Source organism: Mixophyes fleayi, chromosome 2, assembly GCF_038048845.1.
Source record: "Mixophyes fleayi isolate aMixFle1 chromosome 2, aMixFle1.hap1, whole genome shotgun sequence".
Taxonomy (NCBI): Eukaryota; Metazoa; Chordata; class Amphibia; order Anura; family Limnodynastidae; genus Mixophyes; species Mixophyes fleayi.
Window position 1 is genome coordinate 66,600,747 of NC_134403.1, and position 14,943 is coordinate 66,615,689.

The 14,943-nt window shown below is 40.6% G+C and overlaps 1 protein-coding gene across 4 annotated transcripts in view; it reads left to right on the plus strand.

The window, feature by feature from the left end:
* SOAT2 (sterol O-acyltransferase 2) overlaps nucleotides 1–14,451 on the plus strand; it is a 116,785-nt gene extending 102,334 nt beyond the window's left edge. For all 4 annotated transcript variants that reach the window (XM_075199172.1, XM_075199170.1, XM_075199171.1 and 1 more), the window contains 5 exons: nucleotides 4,557–4,654; nucleotides 4,735–4,833; nucleotides 4,921–5,056; nucleotides 6,124–6,269; nucleotides 13,846–14,451. In XM_075199172.1, the coding sequence (XP_075055273.1) occupies nucleotides 4,557–4,654; nucleotides 4,735–4,833; nucleotides 4,921–5,056; nucleotides 6,124–6,269; nucleotides 13,846–13,896 (530 nt within the window). In that variant the 3' untranslated portion in view covers nucleotides 13,897–14,451. The remainder of the gene's footprint in view (nucleotides 1–4,556; nucleotides 4,655–4,734; nucleotides 4,834–4,920; nucleotides 5,057–6,123; nucleotides 6,270–13,845) is intronic.
* The last annotated feature ends 492 nt before the right edge of the window (nucleotides 14,452–14,943 follow it).

Consider the following 14,943-nt stretch of genomic DNA (forward strand, 5'->3'; position numbering starts at 1 on the left):
TCAGTGATAGAGAGAGGAGGAGAGGCTGCCGGGACCCGACGAGCGATCACGTGACTCTTTCTTTCTTTTTTTTTTTTTTTTTTTTTTTTCTTTACATCTGGACTGACGGAGGAGGAGCAGCGCGCAATAGAAAGGTAAGTAAAACACAGAAGTGGTGATGGTGAAGGGGCACAGAAGTGGTGATGGTGAAGGGGCACAGAGGTAGTGAAGGGGCACAGAAGTGGTGATGGTGATTGGCACAGAAGTGGTGATGGTGAAGGGCACAGAGATGGTGATTGGCACAGAAGTGGTGATGGTGATTGGCACAGAAGTGGTGATGGTGATTGGCACAGAAGTGGTGATGGGCACAGAGGTGGTGATGGTGAAGAGGCACAGAGGTGGTGATGGGCACAGAGGTGGTGATGGTGAAGGGCACAGAGGTGGTGATGGTGATTGGCACAGAAGTGGTGATGGTGAAGGGCACAGAGGTGGTGATGGTGAAGAGGCACAGAGGTGGTGAAGGGGCACAGAAGTGGTGATGGTGATTGGCACAGAAGTGGTGATGGTGAAGGGCACAGAGGTGGTAATGGGCACAGAGGTGGTGATGGTGATTGGCACATTGGTGGTGGTGGTGATTGGCACAGAGGTGGAGATGGTGAAGGGCACAGAGGTGGTAATGGGCACAGAGGTGGTGATGGTGATTGGCACAGAGGTGGTGATGGTGATTGGCACAGAGGTGGGGATGGTGATGGGCACAGAGGTGAGGGGGAAAGGGCACATGTGATATTGTGAAGGGGCAAAAGTGACAATGAAGGGGCACAGTGTGATGATAGAGGGACAAAAGTGACAAGAGCACATACTTGGATTTATGCGTATTATTTTTGCAAACAACTTAAGTAAGTATTTCTGCCCTGACTTCAATATTTATTATGTTGTTTTGACCCAACTACTTAAAAAAACGGGACTGCTTGGTAATTATTTAGGGGTGCCTTTTTCTGCAGCAGGGTGGCCTTGCTCTTTTCACATGTTAGGTACGCCCCCAAAGATGCAAGCCACGCCCTCACCTCCTTTGGCGGCGTGCCGCCGCTGCGCGGCGGCACATGCTTTCATATCTACGTAACTATAGGGGTATATGGTAGGCTGCAAAAATATAGTGCTATGGATTGTTTCAGGGAGGGGGCCCAAAAACAGTATCCTGCCTAGGGCCCTATGAGGTCTAAATCCGGCTCTGGCTGGCACCAATCATGATGATAGTAATCCCACTACGTCAACTGCTAAAGCCTATGTTAAAGTGCATAGTGTTTTTAGGTCAGGGATACAAAAATGTAAAAAAACACCTTTTACCTTGGTCAAGAAAAAAAGACCTGTAATCCAGGCAAAGTTATCTGCAGAAAAAAATTAAATTGCCAACAAAGAATGAGGCCTTCGCTTTTCTCTATGAGTGCTAGTTCTGCAACTGTCACTGAAGCATCTTCTTGTAAGGTCAGTCATAATCAAGCCTGACCTTGTCATTCGGACTTCAAAAGTGGTGTCAAAATACTTTTACGTGTAAAAGCTGAGCTAGAAGAAAACAGTAAGGCATTAGAGGAAAATGTATATTCTGATTCAGAAATGACACAAATCCCTGAGGAGAGTCTTTCCACAAGTGCTGTGTGTAATCCTGACCTGTCTGATAGTGTACCCATAAAGAAGGCCCATTTCAGCATTTCTGCAGATGTGTGCATGAACAGCCCAAGTGTAGCCGGTGATACACAAATTGAGGATGCCACTTTGGAATTGCAACAGGATGAGGGGGATATTTGTGTAGCTGGCAAGGGCGCTAATGAGGATGTTGATGAGGATGATGTTGTTTGTGTAAGTCCTGCACCGGTGGAATCAGTTCTGGCACGTGCCTGGACATAAGACCAAAAAATCCACCTCTTATGTGTGGAATTATTTTTACCCAAATCCTGACAACAGTTGTCTAGCCATTTGTAGCGTTTGTAAAGCCACAGTAATGTAAGCATGAATGTCTAAATAGACCTGTGTATGTATTGCCTTCCACTTTGCTGCTGTTTCATCAGTATTGCACAAAGTGTAATCTGCACTTTACGTCAAAGATACCTATCTATATTATCATTTTTGGGGAATTGGGGCTGATTCGAAGCTCAGTGATGAACTGGCTTTTTGCTGTGAATTACAATGGCTCTTTTTAGTGGATTGTCTGGCACCCTGGATTGGTCTGGTGCTGTGTGGCAATGTGTCCTAGATGTGCTAGGAACTGCCGTGTGTTTATGTCATTGCTCTGTCACTAAGCATCCAGCCAGGTCACTGCAGTCTTTGTTTGAAAGTGTATGAAAATAATATTGTGACCTGTGAGGTGGTCAAAATTGACTGCAAATGACTTGAAATTAGTGTTATTGAGGTTAATAATAATGTAGGGGGGCAAAAAAAGCAAAAATATGTGATTTTAGCAAAAAAAAATAGGGATTTTAGAAAAAAATCGGACAAAAGCAAAACCAAAACACGCAAGGGCGGGTTTTGCCAAAACCGAAACCAGAACAGGGGGTCAGTGAACATCTCTATTAAAAACACGCCCTCAACATAAACTTTTTCTTTCAATAATCTTTCTCTACAAGCATAGGGGTAGTGAACGTGGAGCTTGGGGTCAGCCTATAATGGATGAGACACTGTTCCCTCCAGTCACGTGTGCTTTATATGAGAGCACCTTTTTATGCATGCAAATATCAATGTAATAGAGACATTCAAATGTAGAAATGCGACACCTGTAATAAAAACTGTCCTGATATCCATTGCGCTCATGACATACTGAGACGTGAACAAGTAATATTTTAGAAGGAAAACTTTAAAGGTTTAAATTAATTAAAGGGGTGAACATAGTCAGGCATTTGAAGTAGTTTTTTACTTTTTTTTTCACATGCACATTCCCATCTTAAGGAAAACATACAGAAAAGGAGAGCGCAAAGCATCAAGTATAGTATAAAAGTAAACAATTTATTAAATACATATATTATCAATCATAATAGCAGTTTTGGATAGAAAATATAAACCATTAAATTGGAATCAATATTGATAAAATAATCAACAGCTGTTAAATTTTCAGACTTTTGATAAGTCAGACAATTTCACCAGGAGTTATGGCCAAAAAATACAATATGGTACCATATATAGAAAAAATACACTGCCGTTGCAAATATCCATAGCACGGACTGAAAATATGAGTGGTATTGATCCTCTTCTGACTCAATCGATAACAGATGAATATATCCCCTGTATAGGTGTCCAGATAGTACATACACCAGTAGGTGCAATTAGCACCAAATGATAACAAACAGGTACTTATCTTCTCTTGGTGAGCCTGTGGAATCCAAACTACCACAATCAGTCCTGATACAATACTTCCGGTATAGTGCAGGTGGAAAACCTGAGACGTGCTGTGTTACCAACAATCCAGATTAACCCCGGGTTGGCCAACACCTGGTGGGTATAAATTGCATGTATATCTGACGCGTTTCTCAGCGTTCCGCCGCTTCATCAGAGGTAGGTAAACTTGAAAGATCCAACAGTGCTTATTTAAATGGATAAAAGTGATCACATGATCATCAGTTGACCGCCCGGAATTATCCGACAGCATACCATTCACTTCGGAAATGTCCGATCTCATGTATTCCAAATCACATGACCGGGAGGTACATTTCTTATTCATATGAATAGAATATCAGGTAAACGATCTTCTTAAAGGATAAAACAACAATATAAATCTAAAGATGTACCTCTCATTTAATAGATTTATAGATTAAACCTAACATGATCCACAGAACAAACACCATAATACATGAACAAATAAAAATTAATAATAGTAATACAACCATTGTTAAAACAAGATTGCTTGTTTTTTACTTGTCATAAAATAATATCGACATAGGAACTACTAAAAATAAATAATAAAAAATATAACATAAAAAATAAAATCCAATACAAGTGGACACATCATAATCACAAAGCATCCAAATTACTTGCAATACACATAATCTAGATGAATCATCCTGGAATCTAGACATTAGACATTCTAGACATTCCCATCTTAGCCTGCAATCTCGCAATTGGTTATGCAGAGCAGCAGGAAGTGGATATGCTCCTAGTTATGTGCTCAGCAGTCAAAAAGGTGCATATACACAGAATTAATAGTGGTGGTAGTAATTGATCCTTATTGCAATCAATTATAACAAATCATGGAAACCAGCAAGTCTGGCTTCTAGCAGTATAGACCTTAACCACTAGTTTTCTAAAGGAGAAAATACATACTTGTATGCATGTGAGTAACCCCTGTAGCTTCCAGTATAGAAAAGTATATATTTTGGGAATTTAGTGCTGTTGGGAGATAACATGTCAATGAGGATAAAGGTTAATCTAGAAACCATGGGGAAACCCTTTCAGCCCTAGAGCTATTAAAACAAAAAGTAGAGTGACAGAGAGGAGTTGGGGGTGTGGGGGCTTCATGCAAAGGTGGATTTGATGTTTAAGATAGAAACCTTGTTGTCCATTTTATAATGTCTATCTGATCTTTTGTTTCTCAGGTATCTTTGTGTTGCTACTCACATTCTTTGCCTTCTTGCACTGTTGGTTGAATGCCTTTGCTGAGATGCTCCGCTTTGCTGATCGCATGTTTTATAAGGTGACAGAACCCCGCCTCTTCTTACATAACCACATTGTGCATTTTACTACTTCATATTAACCCTGTTTTATTTTCCACAGGACTGGTGGAATTCCACCTCGTTCTCAAACTATTACCGCACGTGGAATTTGGTCGTTCACGACTGGTTGTATCATTATGTGTACCAGGATCTGCTATGGGTAAGGGTTCAGTGATGAGATAATCACAACATCTGTGAAAACCAAGCTTGTGTTCACTTATTAAGTGAAATGCTTCTTTACTTTCAGTTGTTCAACCAGCGGTTTCGTGCAGGAGTGATGCTGGCTGTATTCCTTATCTCAGCCTCTGTTCATGAATATGTCTTCACATTGTCTCTTGGCTACTTTTACCCGGTCATGTTCAGCCTCTTTGCTTTTTTTGGAGGTATAGACCTTTTTCGCTTATTACATATCATTTAGGACACAATATCGGAATATATATGAGGGCTATATAGGGCAGCTCAACATAAGGCAGAAATGAAGTGAAATCCTGATAGTGTAACTCAACATATACCATAGAGCAGTGATGGCTAACCTGTGATACTCCAGGTGTTGTAAAACTACAAGCCCCAGCATGCTTTGCCAGTAGATAACTAGCTGATAGCTGGCAGAGCATGCTGGGACTTGTAGTTTCACAACACCTGGAGTGTCACAGGTTAGCCATCACTGCCATAGAGAGTGGCTACTTTGCCTACTAACACGTTTTCAAAGCTTGTATAATAGAACCGTATAATAGAATACTGAGTGGCACGTACTGCAAGTATAACAAGAGCAGTACTGTCGACCAGCCCATACAACAAATATAATAAACATTGCTTTACAGACCAGATTTCACAAAAGCATCTTCTACAAGTCGTATCTCTCTTACACAGTACATTCAGTTGTTTTATGGCTCCAGTCACACAGTTAATCGCACAAAAACAAAAATCAAAGCAAAGATTTTGTCAAGAACTATGATCCTGCCATCACCTAACATGACCCACAACATATAAATAACAGTAGGAATTATAGTTTTACATTTAAAAGGACTTTCTTTGCCTTGAGCCCTATTGATGAACATACATGTTCTAATCATCCTAAATGATTAAAATGCAATCAGATTTGTTTGGGTAGAGCTGAAAATATGGTCCCTATCATGTCATGTGTAGTTATTAACTAATGAGAACTTGGGTCATTTGGGGTCAGGCTGAACAACCAATCTGCCCAATTTGGCGATCCATATGTCACCAAATAGGCTACAGATTCAGTTGTTCAACAATAATCAGATTGCATAGTGTGTGGGCAGCACAAGGTAATTGCCTGACTCGCCTTGTCATTGAAAAGTCCAAGAGATCATGGTTAGATTTTGGGGTGGTTATAATTAACAGTGTTTTTACTGGTTTGTATATTTTATATTAAGGTATTTGTACTATGAGTAACACTTTTCTCCCTCATGCTCCATGTGTCATGCAGTCATATTTAATTTCACGATGAGTGATAAATGGACCAGCCCAATATGGAATGTGATGGTGTGGATCTTCCTGTTCATTGGTCAGGGCATCCAGCTGTGCTTGTATTGTCAGGAGTGGTATGCACAAATCCACTGCCCAATCACTGAGGTACTAATGGCCTGTGTGTGTTAATGAAGCAATACAGTGTATAATTCAATATGATATCTATCTAGTATATCAAGAACTATATATAAACATATTTTAACTTACTTTGCAGGTTATTCAGCTTGCAAATATGACTCTAGTCCAAGGTTGCACATCTGCAGGCATTAGGAGACAGATACAGGCCAGATTTTCTGGTTATTGCTAATTAATCCCAGTAAAACAAATTTCATTGATTTGACACATCTGTGATCAGGGTATACAGATAATCTGGGGCCTGATTCATTAAGGATCTTAACTTAAGAAACTTCTTATTTCATCTCCTGGACAAAACCATGTTACAATTAAGGATGTGCACCGGCGACTTTTGAGGTCTCGTGTTTTGTGTTTTGGATCCGGATTTTCGTTATTTTTGAGGTTCGGATTTGTCTCGCAAAACACTTGACGAAAGGTCTCGGTTCGGATTTAAGGTATTGGATTCGGATTTTTTTTGAAAAAAACATAAAAAGTTTAAAAATCAAGTTTTTGGGCTTATTTTCACTCCTAGGCTATTATTAACCTCAATAACATTCAATAACAAGCATTTCCACTAATTTACAGTGTATTCTGAACACCTCACAATATAGTTATTAGTCCAAAACGTTGCAACAAGGTATCTTTCTGGACTGCGTAGAGGAGTGGGTCACCACAATATATATTAAAAACCCTGAACTTTTATGATTCGCACCAATAAATGTACCTGGACTGCGTAGAGGAGTGGGTCACCACAATATATATTAAAAACCCTGAACTTTTATGAATCGCACCAATAAATGTACCTGGACTGCGTAGAGGAGTGGGTCACCACAATTTATATTAAAAACCCTGAACTTTTATGATTCGCACCAATAAATGTACCTGGACTGCGTAGAGGAGTGGGTCACCACAATATATATAATAAGAAAACCATCAACTGGTTTGATTCGCACCAATAAATGTACCTGGACTGCGTAGAGGAGTGGGTCACCACAATATCTTAAAAACCCTGAACTTTTATGAATCGCACCAATAAATGTACCTGGACTGCGTAGAGGAGTGGGTCACCACAATATATTAAAAACCCTGAACTTTTATGAATCGCACCAATAAATGTACCTGGACTGCGTAGAGGAGTGGGTCACCACAATATATATAATAAGAAAACCATCAACTTGTTTGATTCGCACCAATAAATGTACCTGGACTGCGTAGAGGAGTGGGTCACCACAATATATTAAAAACCCTGAACTTTTATGAATCGCACCAATAAATGTACCTGGACTGCGTAGAGGAGTGGGTCACCACAATATATATAATAAGAAAACCATCAACTGGTTTGATTCGCACCAATAAATGTACCTGGACTGCGTAGAGGAGTGGGTCACCACAATATCTTAAAAACCCTGAACTTTTATGAATCGCACCAATAAATGTACCTGGACTGCGTAGAGGAGTGGGTCACCACAATATATTAAAAACCCTGAACTTTTATGAATCGCACCAATAAATGTACCTGGACTGCGTAGAGGAGTGGGTCACCACAATATATATAATAAGAAAACCATCAACTTGTTTGATTCGCACCAATAAATGTACCTGGACTGCGTAGAGGAGTGGGTCACCACAATATATTAAAAACCCTGAACTTTTATGAATCGCACCAATAAATGTACCTGGACTGCGTAGAGGAGTGGGTCACCACAATATATATAATAAGAAAACCATCAACTGGTTTGATTCGCACCAATAAATGTACCTGGACTGCGTAGAGGAGTGGGTCACCACAATATATTAAAAACCCTGAACTTTTATGAATCGCACCAATAAATGTACCTGGACTGCGTAGAGGAGTGGGTCACCACAATATATATAATAAGAAAACCATCAACTTGTTTGATTCGCACCAATAAATGTACCTGGACTGCGTAGAGGAGTGGGTCACCACAATATATTAAAAACCCTGAACTTTTATGAATCGCACCAATAAATGTACCTGGACTGCGTAGAGGAGTGGGTCACCACAATATATTAAAAACCCTGAACTTTTATGAATCGCACCAATAAATGTACCTGGACTGCGTAGAGGAGTGGGTCACCACAATATATATAATAAGAAAACCATCAACTTGTTTGATTCGCACCAATAAATGTACCTGGACTGCGTAGAGGAGTGGGCACTGGGCACCACAATAAAATATATAAAAAACCTTCAACAGGTCTGCATTACACTACACATACGGCTGCTCCTCCATCCTCTCCATCATATACATGTTGGAGTTTTAGCGTGTGACAACCTCTTGTTTTTGATAATGTCAGTGCATTTTGAATATTTTTCAATTTGCCCCACACCACTGAATGTACTTTATCTATGATACGCATCTATCTATCTTGACTGCGTAGTGTGGTGGCCCCGGTACACAATTTGGTACCGGGGCCACAATAAAATAAATACACCCTCCACGTGTCAGAATTCCACCAAACAAGTATCTGGACTGCGTAGTGGGGTGGCCCCGGTACCCAACTTGATACCGGGGCCACAATAAAATAAATACACCCTCCACGTGTCAGAATTCCACCAAACAAGTATCTGGACTGCGTAGTGGGGTGGCCCCGGTACCCAACTTGATACCGGGGCCACAATAAAATAAATACACCCTCCACGTGTCAGAATTCCACCAAACAAGTATCTGGACTGCGTAGTGGGGTGGCCCCGGTACCCAACTTGATACCGGGGCCACAATAAAATAAATACACCCTCCACGTGTCAGAATTCCACCAAACAAGTATCTGGACTGCGTAGTGGGGTGGCCCCGGTACCCAACTTGATACCGGGGCCACAATACCTCCTCCAAACATGCTACAGACAATTCGTCATTGAGATCCCATTAAGTATGTTAAAGACAGACAGGGTCCAAGTGTTATTAGTTGACTTTGTAAAGAAAAAAACTGTCCCTGTTGCACATAGTCGTGCAATGAAGACTTACTTTTTCATTTAAAGGCACGATCTTTCAAGTGTAGTGTTTGTAAGTCTAAGTCATATTATACTTTTGGTAAAATTGGTTTTTTTGGTTCCTCTTTATGTTAATTAATTAGTAATAGAATTAAAGTAGGAAATAGAATTAAATAGAATTAAAGTAGGAAATAGAGTGGTATAGAGTTGTAGTGTGGTATAGATAGAGTGGTCCACACAATATAATAATAAAACCCTCAACTGGTCTGAATTCCACCAAACAAGTATCTTGACTGCGTAGTGTGGTGGCCCCGGTACACAATTTGGTACCGAGGCCACAATATAATTAAAAAACCCTCCACGTGTCGGAATTCCACCAAACAAGTATCTGGACTGCATAGTGGGGTGGCCCCGGTACCCAATTTGATACCGGGGCCACAATACCTCCTCAAAACATGCTCCAGACAATTCGTCATTGACAGACCCCAGACAGACAGGGTCGTAGTGTTACTGTTTGACTTTGTAAACCCAAAAAAATGTCCCTGTTGCACTTGCACATAGTCGTGCAATCAAGACTGACTTTTTCATTTAAAGGCACGATCTTTCAAGTGTCAGAAAGAGAGAGAAGACACAGGAGAGGAGAGTTGTAGCTGGGGACCTGGGGTGGAAGCTCCCAGGCTCCCCCAGCATTGCCTGGAAGTCTGAGCGTGGTGACTGAGCCAGGGCAAGGAATGTGTGCCCTGGATGAGGGGGAGAACTCCATGCCACTATAGTGAACCCAAGAGAGAGGGGGACACTGCACATGGAAGAGGCCCTGGAGTGAGGGCTGCTACAAGAGGCATGGTAGCTGTAGTGTCAGATCCTGAGGCTGAGAGTACACAGAGTGACATGTCAGAGCACAGGAGACATTATCCCCGCAGAGGAGGGATGAGCTGCAGTTGAGAGGTCTGCTGTTGAAATAGGACATGCACACTTTAACAAACCAATCATTTCAGCGACAGGGCCTACCAAACAACTTTGACTGAAATGATTGGTTTGTTTGGGCCCCCACACCAAAAAAGCTATTCATCTCTCCCTGTACAGACTAAACAGGCTCTACTGAGGCAAGATGTCGTCCTCATCCTCAACCTCTGATTCCTCTCCCCCTACAGTGTCTACTTCCTCCTCATCACACATTATCAATTCGTCCCCGCTGGACTCCACAACCACAGGTCCCTCTGTAGTATCTGGAGGGCAGTGCTGTACTTCATTGAGGAATTGATTATTCATTTTTATAAACATCATTTTTTCAACGTTGTGAGGAAGCAACCTCCTTCGCCGCTCACTGACCAGGTTCCCCGCTGCACTAAAAACTCTTTCCGAGTACACACTGGAGGGGGGACAACTCAGTTAAAAAATAGAGCCAGTTTGTACAGGGGCTTCCAAACTGCCTTTTGGAGTTCTACCACGTCACTACCTCTAGTTAATTTAGATTGCAAGGCTTGTAAATATAAATACTTTGAAGATAAAAAAAAGCAGGCTGCACAGACTGTGGAGCTAGAAAGTGAAATTAAATGGACCACGTTACTTTGGTGGCTATCTATGCCCCCCCCCCCCGCCCTACACTTGTAGTTGAATATAAATAAAGCAGCCTGCATAGACTGTCGAACTAGCAATTCAAATATACAAAGAAATGGACAAAGGCAGTTTGGTATCTGTCTGCATCAGATCCCCTCTCCACTAGGAGTAAAACAGAAAACTTTTCAGCCGTTATATAATCTAGAATATAAATAGAAATTGAGAAATGCAATTTGGTATCTGTCTGCATCATAATCATCAACATCCTCCTCAGCGCCAGCTACATCAATATCCTCCTCCCAGTGCACAACATTCACACCTTCATTAGCCAAATCTGTAACTGGACTGTGGGTGATCCTTCCAGCATATGCAGAGGGCGTGCTGCAAATGCTGGATGGAGTCACCTCTTCCCGTACAGTGATGGGAAGGTCAGGGTTCACAACCAACAACACCCTTGGACTCGCCTTGGGGATTTGTGATGTCATCTGTTTAGAAGGCAGAGTTCTTTGCTGTTTTGTTGTTGTTGCTGACAGCATAACTCTCTTAAATTTTTTGTAGGGGGGGGGAGGAGGGCTTTGATCCTTGGGTGAGGTTGGACCACTAGTCATGAACACGGGACAGGGCCTAAGCCGTTCCTTGCCACTACTTGTCGTAATTGGCATATTGCCAACTTTACGTTTCTCCTCAGATGATTTTAATTTTCTTTTTTTGCTGTTTTTTGAGAACTTGGGCTTTTTGGATTTTACATGCCCTGTACTAGGAGATTGGGCATCGGGCTTGCCAGACGACGTTGATGGCATTTCATCGTCTATGTCATGACTAGTGGCAGCAGCTTCAGCATTAGGAGGAAGTGGGTCTTGATCTTTCCCTACTTTATCCTCCAAATTTTTGCTCTCCATTATATGTAGCACAAGATACTGCAGAATGTGTGAACTTGGTAATATTGCAGTACCAATGGACTTATAATGCTGGATTGGTTTTGCAAATTTGGTTATAATTATTATATATATTTTTTTTTTTTTAATTTTTTATTTTTTTTTTATTTTTTTTTATTTTTTACAAACTTGGGAATAATGGGGAAATAACTATGCCCTTAGAAGCACAGAGCACAGGACACAGCACCACTGGACTGAACAGGACACGGCACAGGACCCAGCAGCACTACGGAACTCAGCAGGACAGAGCACAGGACACAGCACCACTGGACTGATACTGCAGAATGTGTAAACTTTGTAATATTGCAGTACCACTGGACTTTTACTGCTGAATGTGTGAACTTGGTAATATTGCAGTACCAATGGACTTATAATGCTGGATTGGTTTTGCAAATTTGGTTATAATTATTATATATATTTTTTTTTTTTTAATTTTTTCTTTTTTTTTCTTTTTTTTTATTTTTTACAAACTTGGGAATAATGGGGAAATAACTATGCCCTTAGAAGCACAGAGCACAGGACACAGCACCACTGGACTGAACAGGACACGGCACAGGACCCAGCAGCACTACGGAACTCAGCAGGACAGAGCACAGGACACAGCACCACTGGACTGATACTGCAGAATGTGTAAACTTTGTAATATTGCAGTACCACTGGACTTTTACTGCTGAATGTGTGAACTTGGTAATATTGCAGTACCAATGGGCTTATACTGCAGGATTGGTTGTGAAAATTTTGTGGTAATTAAAAAATATTAAAGTAGTTTTTGGTATTTTATAAAAAAAACTTTTTTTTATTTTTTTAAACACAGGGGAATATTGGGGAAATAACTATGCCCTTAGAAGCACAGAGCACAGGACACAGCACCACTGGACTGAACAGGACACAGCACAGGACCCAGCAGCACCACTGACCTCAGAAGGACAGAGCACAGCACACAGCACCACTGGACTGATACTGCAGAACACAGCACAGCACAGCACAGCACAGCACAGCACTAAACAGCACAGCACTAAACAGCACAGCACTAAACAGCACAGAACTAAACAGCACAGAACTAAACAGCACAGAACTAAACAGCACAGAACTAAACAGCACAGAGGACCACCTAACACACCCTCCCTCTACCCTGATCAATGCCCGAGTGAAGATGGCGGCGACTAGCGGGGAATTTATAGGATCCGAGTATCGCGAGATCCGACAACGGGATTATGAGTCAGAGCCTCAGTTTCACTTTTGAATTTGGCGCCAATACCCGGATCTGTCTCGGATCCGACTCGGATCCGCAACGTTCGGGTGGGCTCGGATTTCAGAAATCCGAGCGCGCTCATCCCTAGTTACAATGCAAGGGGTGCAAATTAGTATTCTGTTTTGCGCATAAGTTAAATACTGACTGTTTTTTCATGTAGCACACAAATATCAACTTTAAATTTCAGTGTACAAATAAGCTATCAAGTATTTGTGTGCTACATGAAAAAACAGTCAGTATTTAACTAATGTGCAAAACAGAATACTAATTTGCACCCCTTGCATTGTAACATGGTTTTGTCCAGGAGACTGAAATAAGAAGTTTCTTAAGTTAAGATCCTTAATGAATTGGGCCCCTGGTTGGCATGTGTCCCTAGAGATACAAATCTGTGCACCTATGTTGTGTAGTATATCAAAAATTATAACAAAGAAATACAGTGTAAAAGCAATGAATGCTCTGGATTGTTTTAAATTATATAAAAAAAATAACAATAGTTATACAATAGGATACTGTATGAAGAGAGGAGGCCAGTGTGTGATTAAGTTATAAAGGGCCCTCCTAAAAGTTTAGCTATAAGGGGTCATTGTTGAACTGTAACTAATGTAATAACGTTAGCACACAAATTTTATACTAAACAATAGTAAATGTTGATATTCAATATGAATATATTTTGGGAATGATGTTAGGACATGAAGTATACTCATGTTTTCTTATTTTTTTTAAGCTTTTCCTTTGGCATCTTTAATGACCAGTCCAAGCCTGAAATAGACTGCTGCTAGCTGGATCCATTTAAATAGCCATCATGTCAATGGAATGTAAATTTATTTAGACAACTGAGCTGATTTTCATCATCTATTTTTTTTTTCACAGAAAACATTTTTGGGACTGATCACCCCTCGCTCATGGTCCTGCAACTGGTGACTGATAAACCATGAGACTGAGCTAATGTATAATGTGCCACCCAATGACTACCCGTGGATAGAAAAGGCTACAGCATGTACTAGCAACCTGTGTTTCCTGATTTAAGGACTTCATCCTCTAAGGAAATTTGAGAGATCAAAAAAAAAAATATTCAACAAACACATATGTATTTTTCTCTCGGGTTTTAGAACTTTCTGAAAGTATATAATGTCAATAAAATACCAGATAACATAAATGGTAAGCTAATGTAAGAACAAATACATCATTCACCCCAGAGAAGGTTGGGTTAGCACACATAAATTATTAACATTAGATAAGATGCAATATCTGCCAAGACAAACATCCCAATAGCATAGAACACAACATCGGTTTAGCACATGATTTATGCCTCAATTGTATATCCTGGAAGCACTCTAAAGTACACGCTCTCATGTGCTCATGCACAAACAACATCCAGTGCCCAGTGGCTCATTCTTACTAAATGGTGCTCAGAGTTCTTAACCTCCTTTTCAATAAAATTGTAATTTGTTGATTGTCATGTTACAAGATACCAGATACATGGACATGTTTTGATCTTTTACTATATTGTAGTGTAATCTATAATCTTCTTCAACTGCTCAGTCATATAAAGTTGTGATGTAAGAGAATATTTTGCCAAAATTGTACCTGTCACCTACACACTGGAAGGAGGTAATTTTTGTGACGGGCAAATATTGTCAAGAATGCTACCTAATGACCAAAAGGGGTGTGGCGGGTGTTGGAAACGGTTCATAGTCCTGTCTGAAATGGGCATGATTTGGGTCAGTAGTGGTTATGACCTATTTTGAATTTCCATCGGGAATGTTAGTTGGTATGACTTTAAATTTTAATGTTGCTAAAATATTTTGGAATGTGTGCCATTATCTATTTATCTATCTATCTATCTATCTATCTATCTATCTATCTATCATTGGGCACATTTATTAAAACATAGATACGGTGAAACAAATGTGTGGCATATCACTGCTTGTAACTGCATCAGTGCATTTTGAGTGTGGTTGTGCAGCA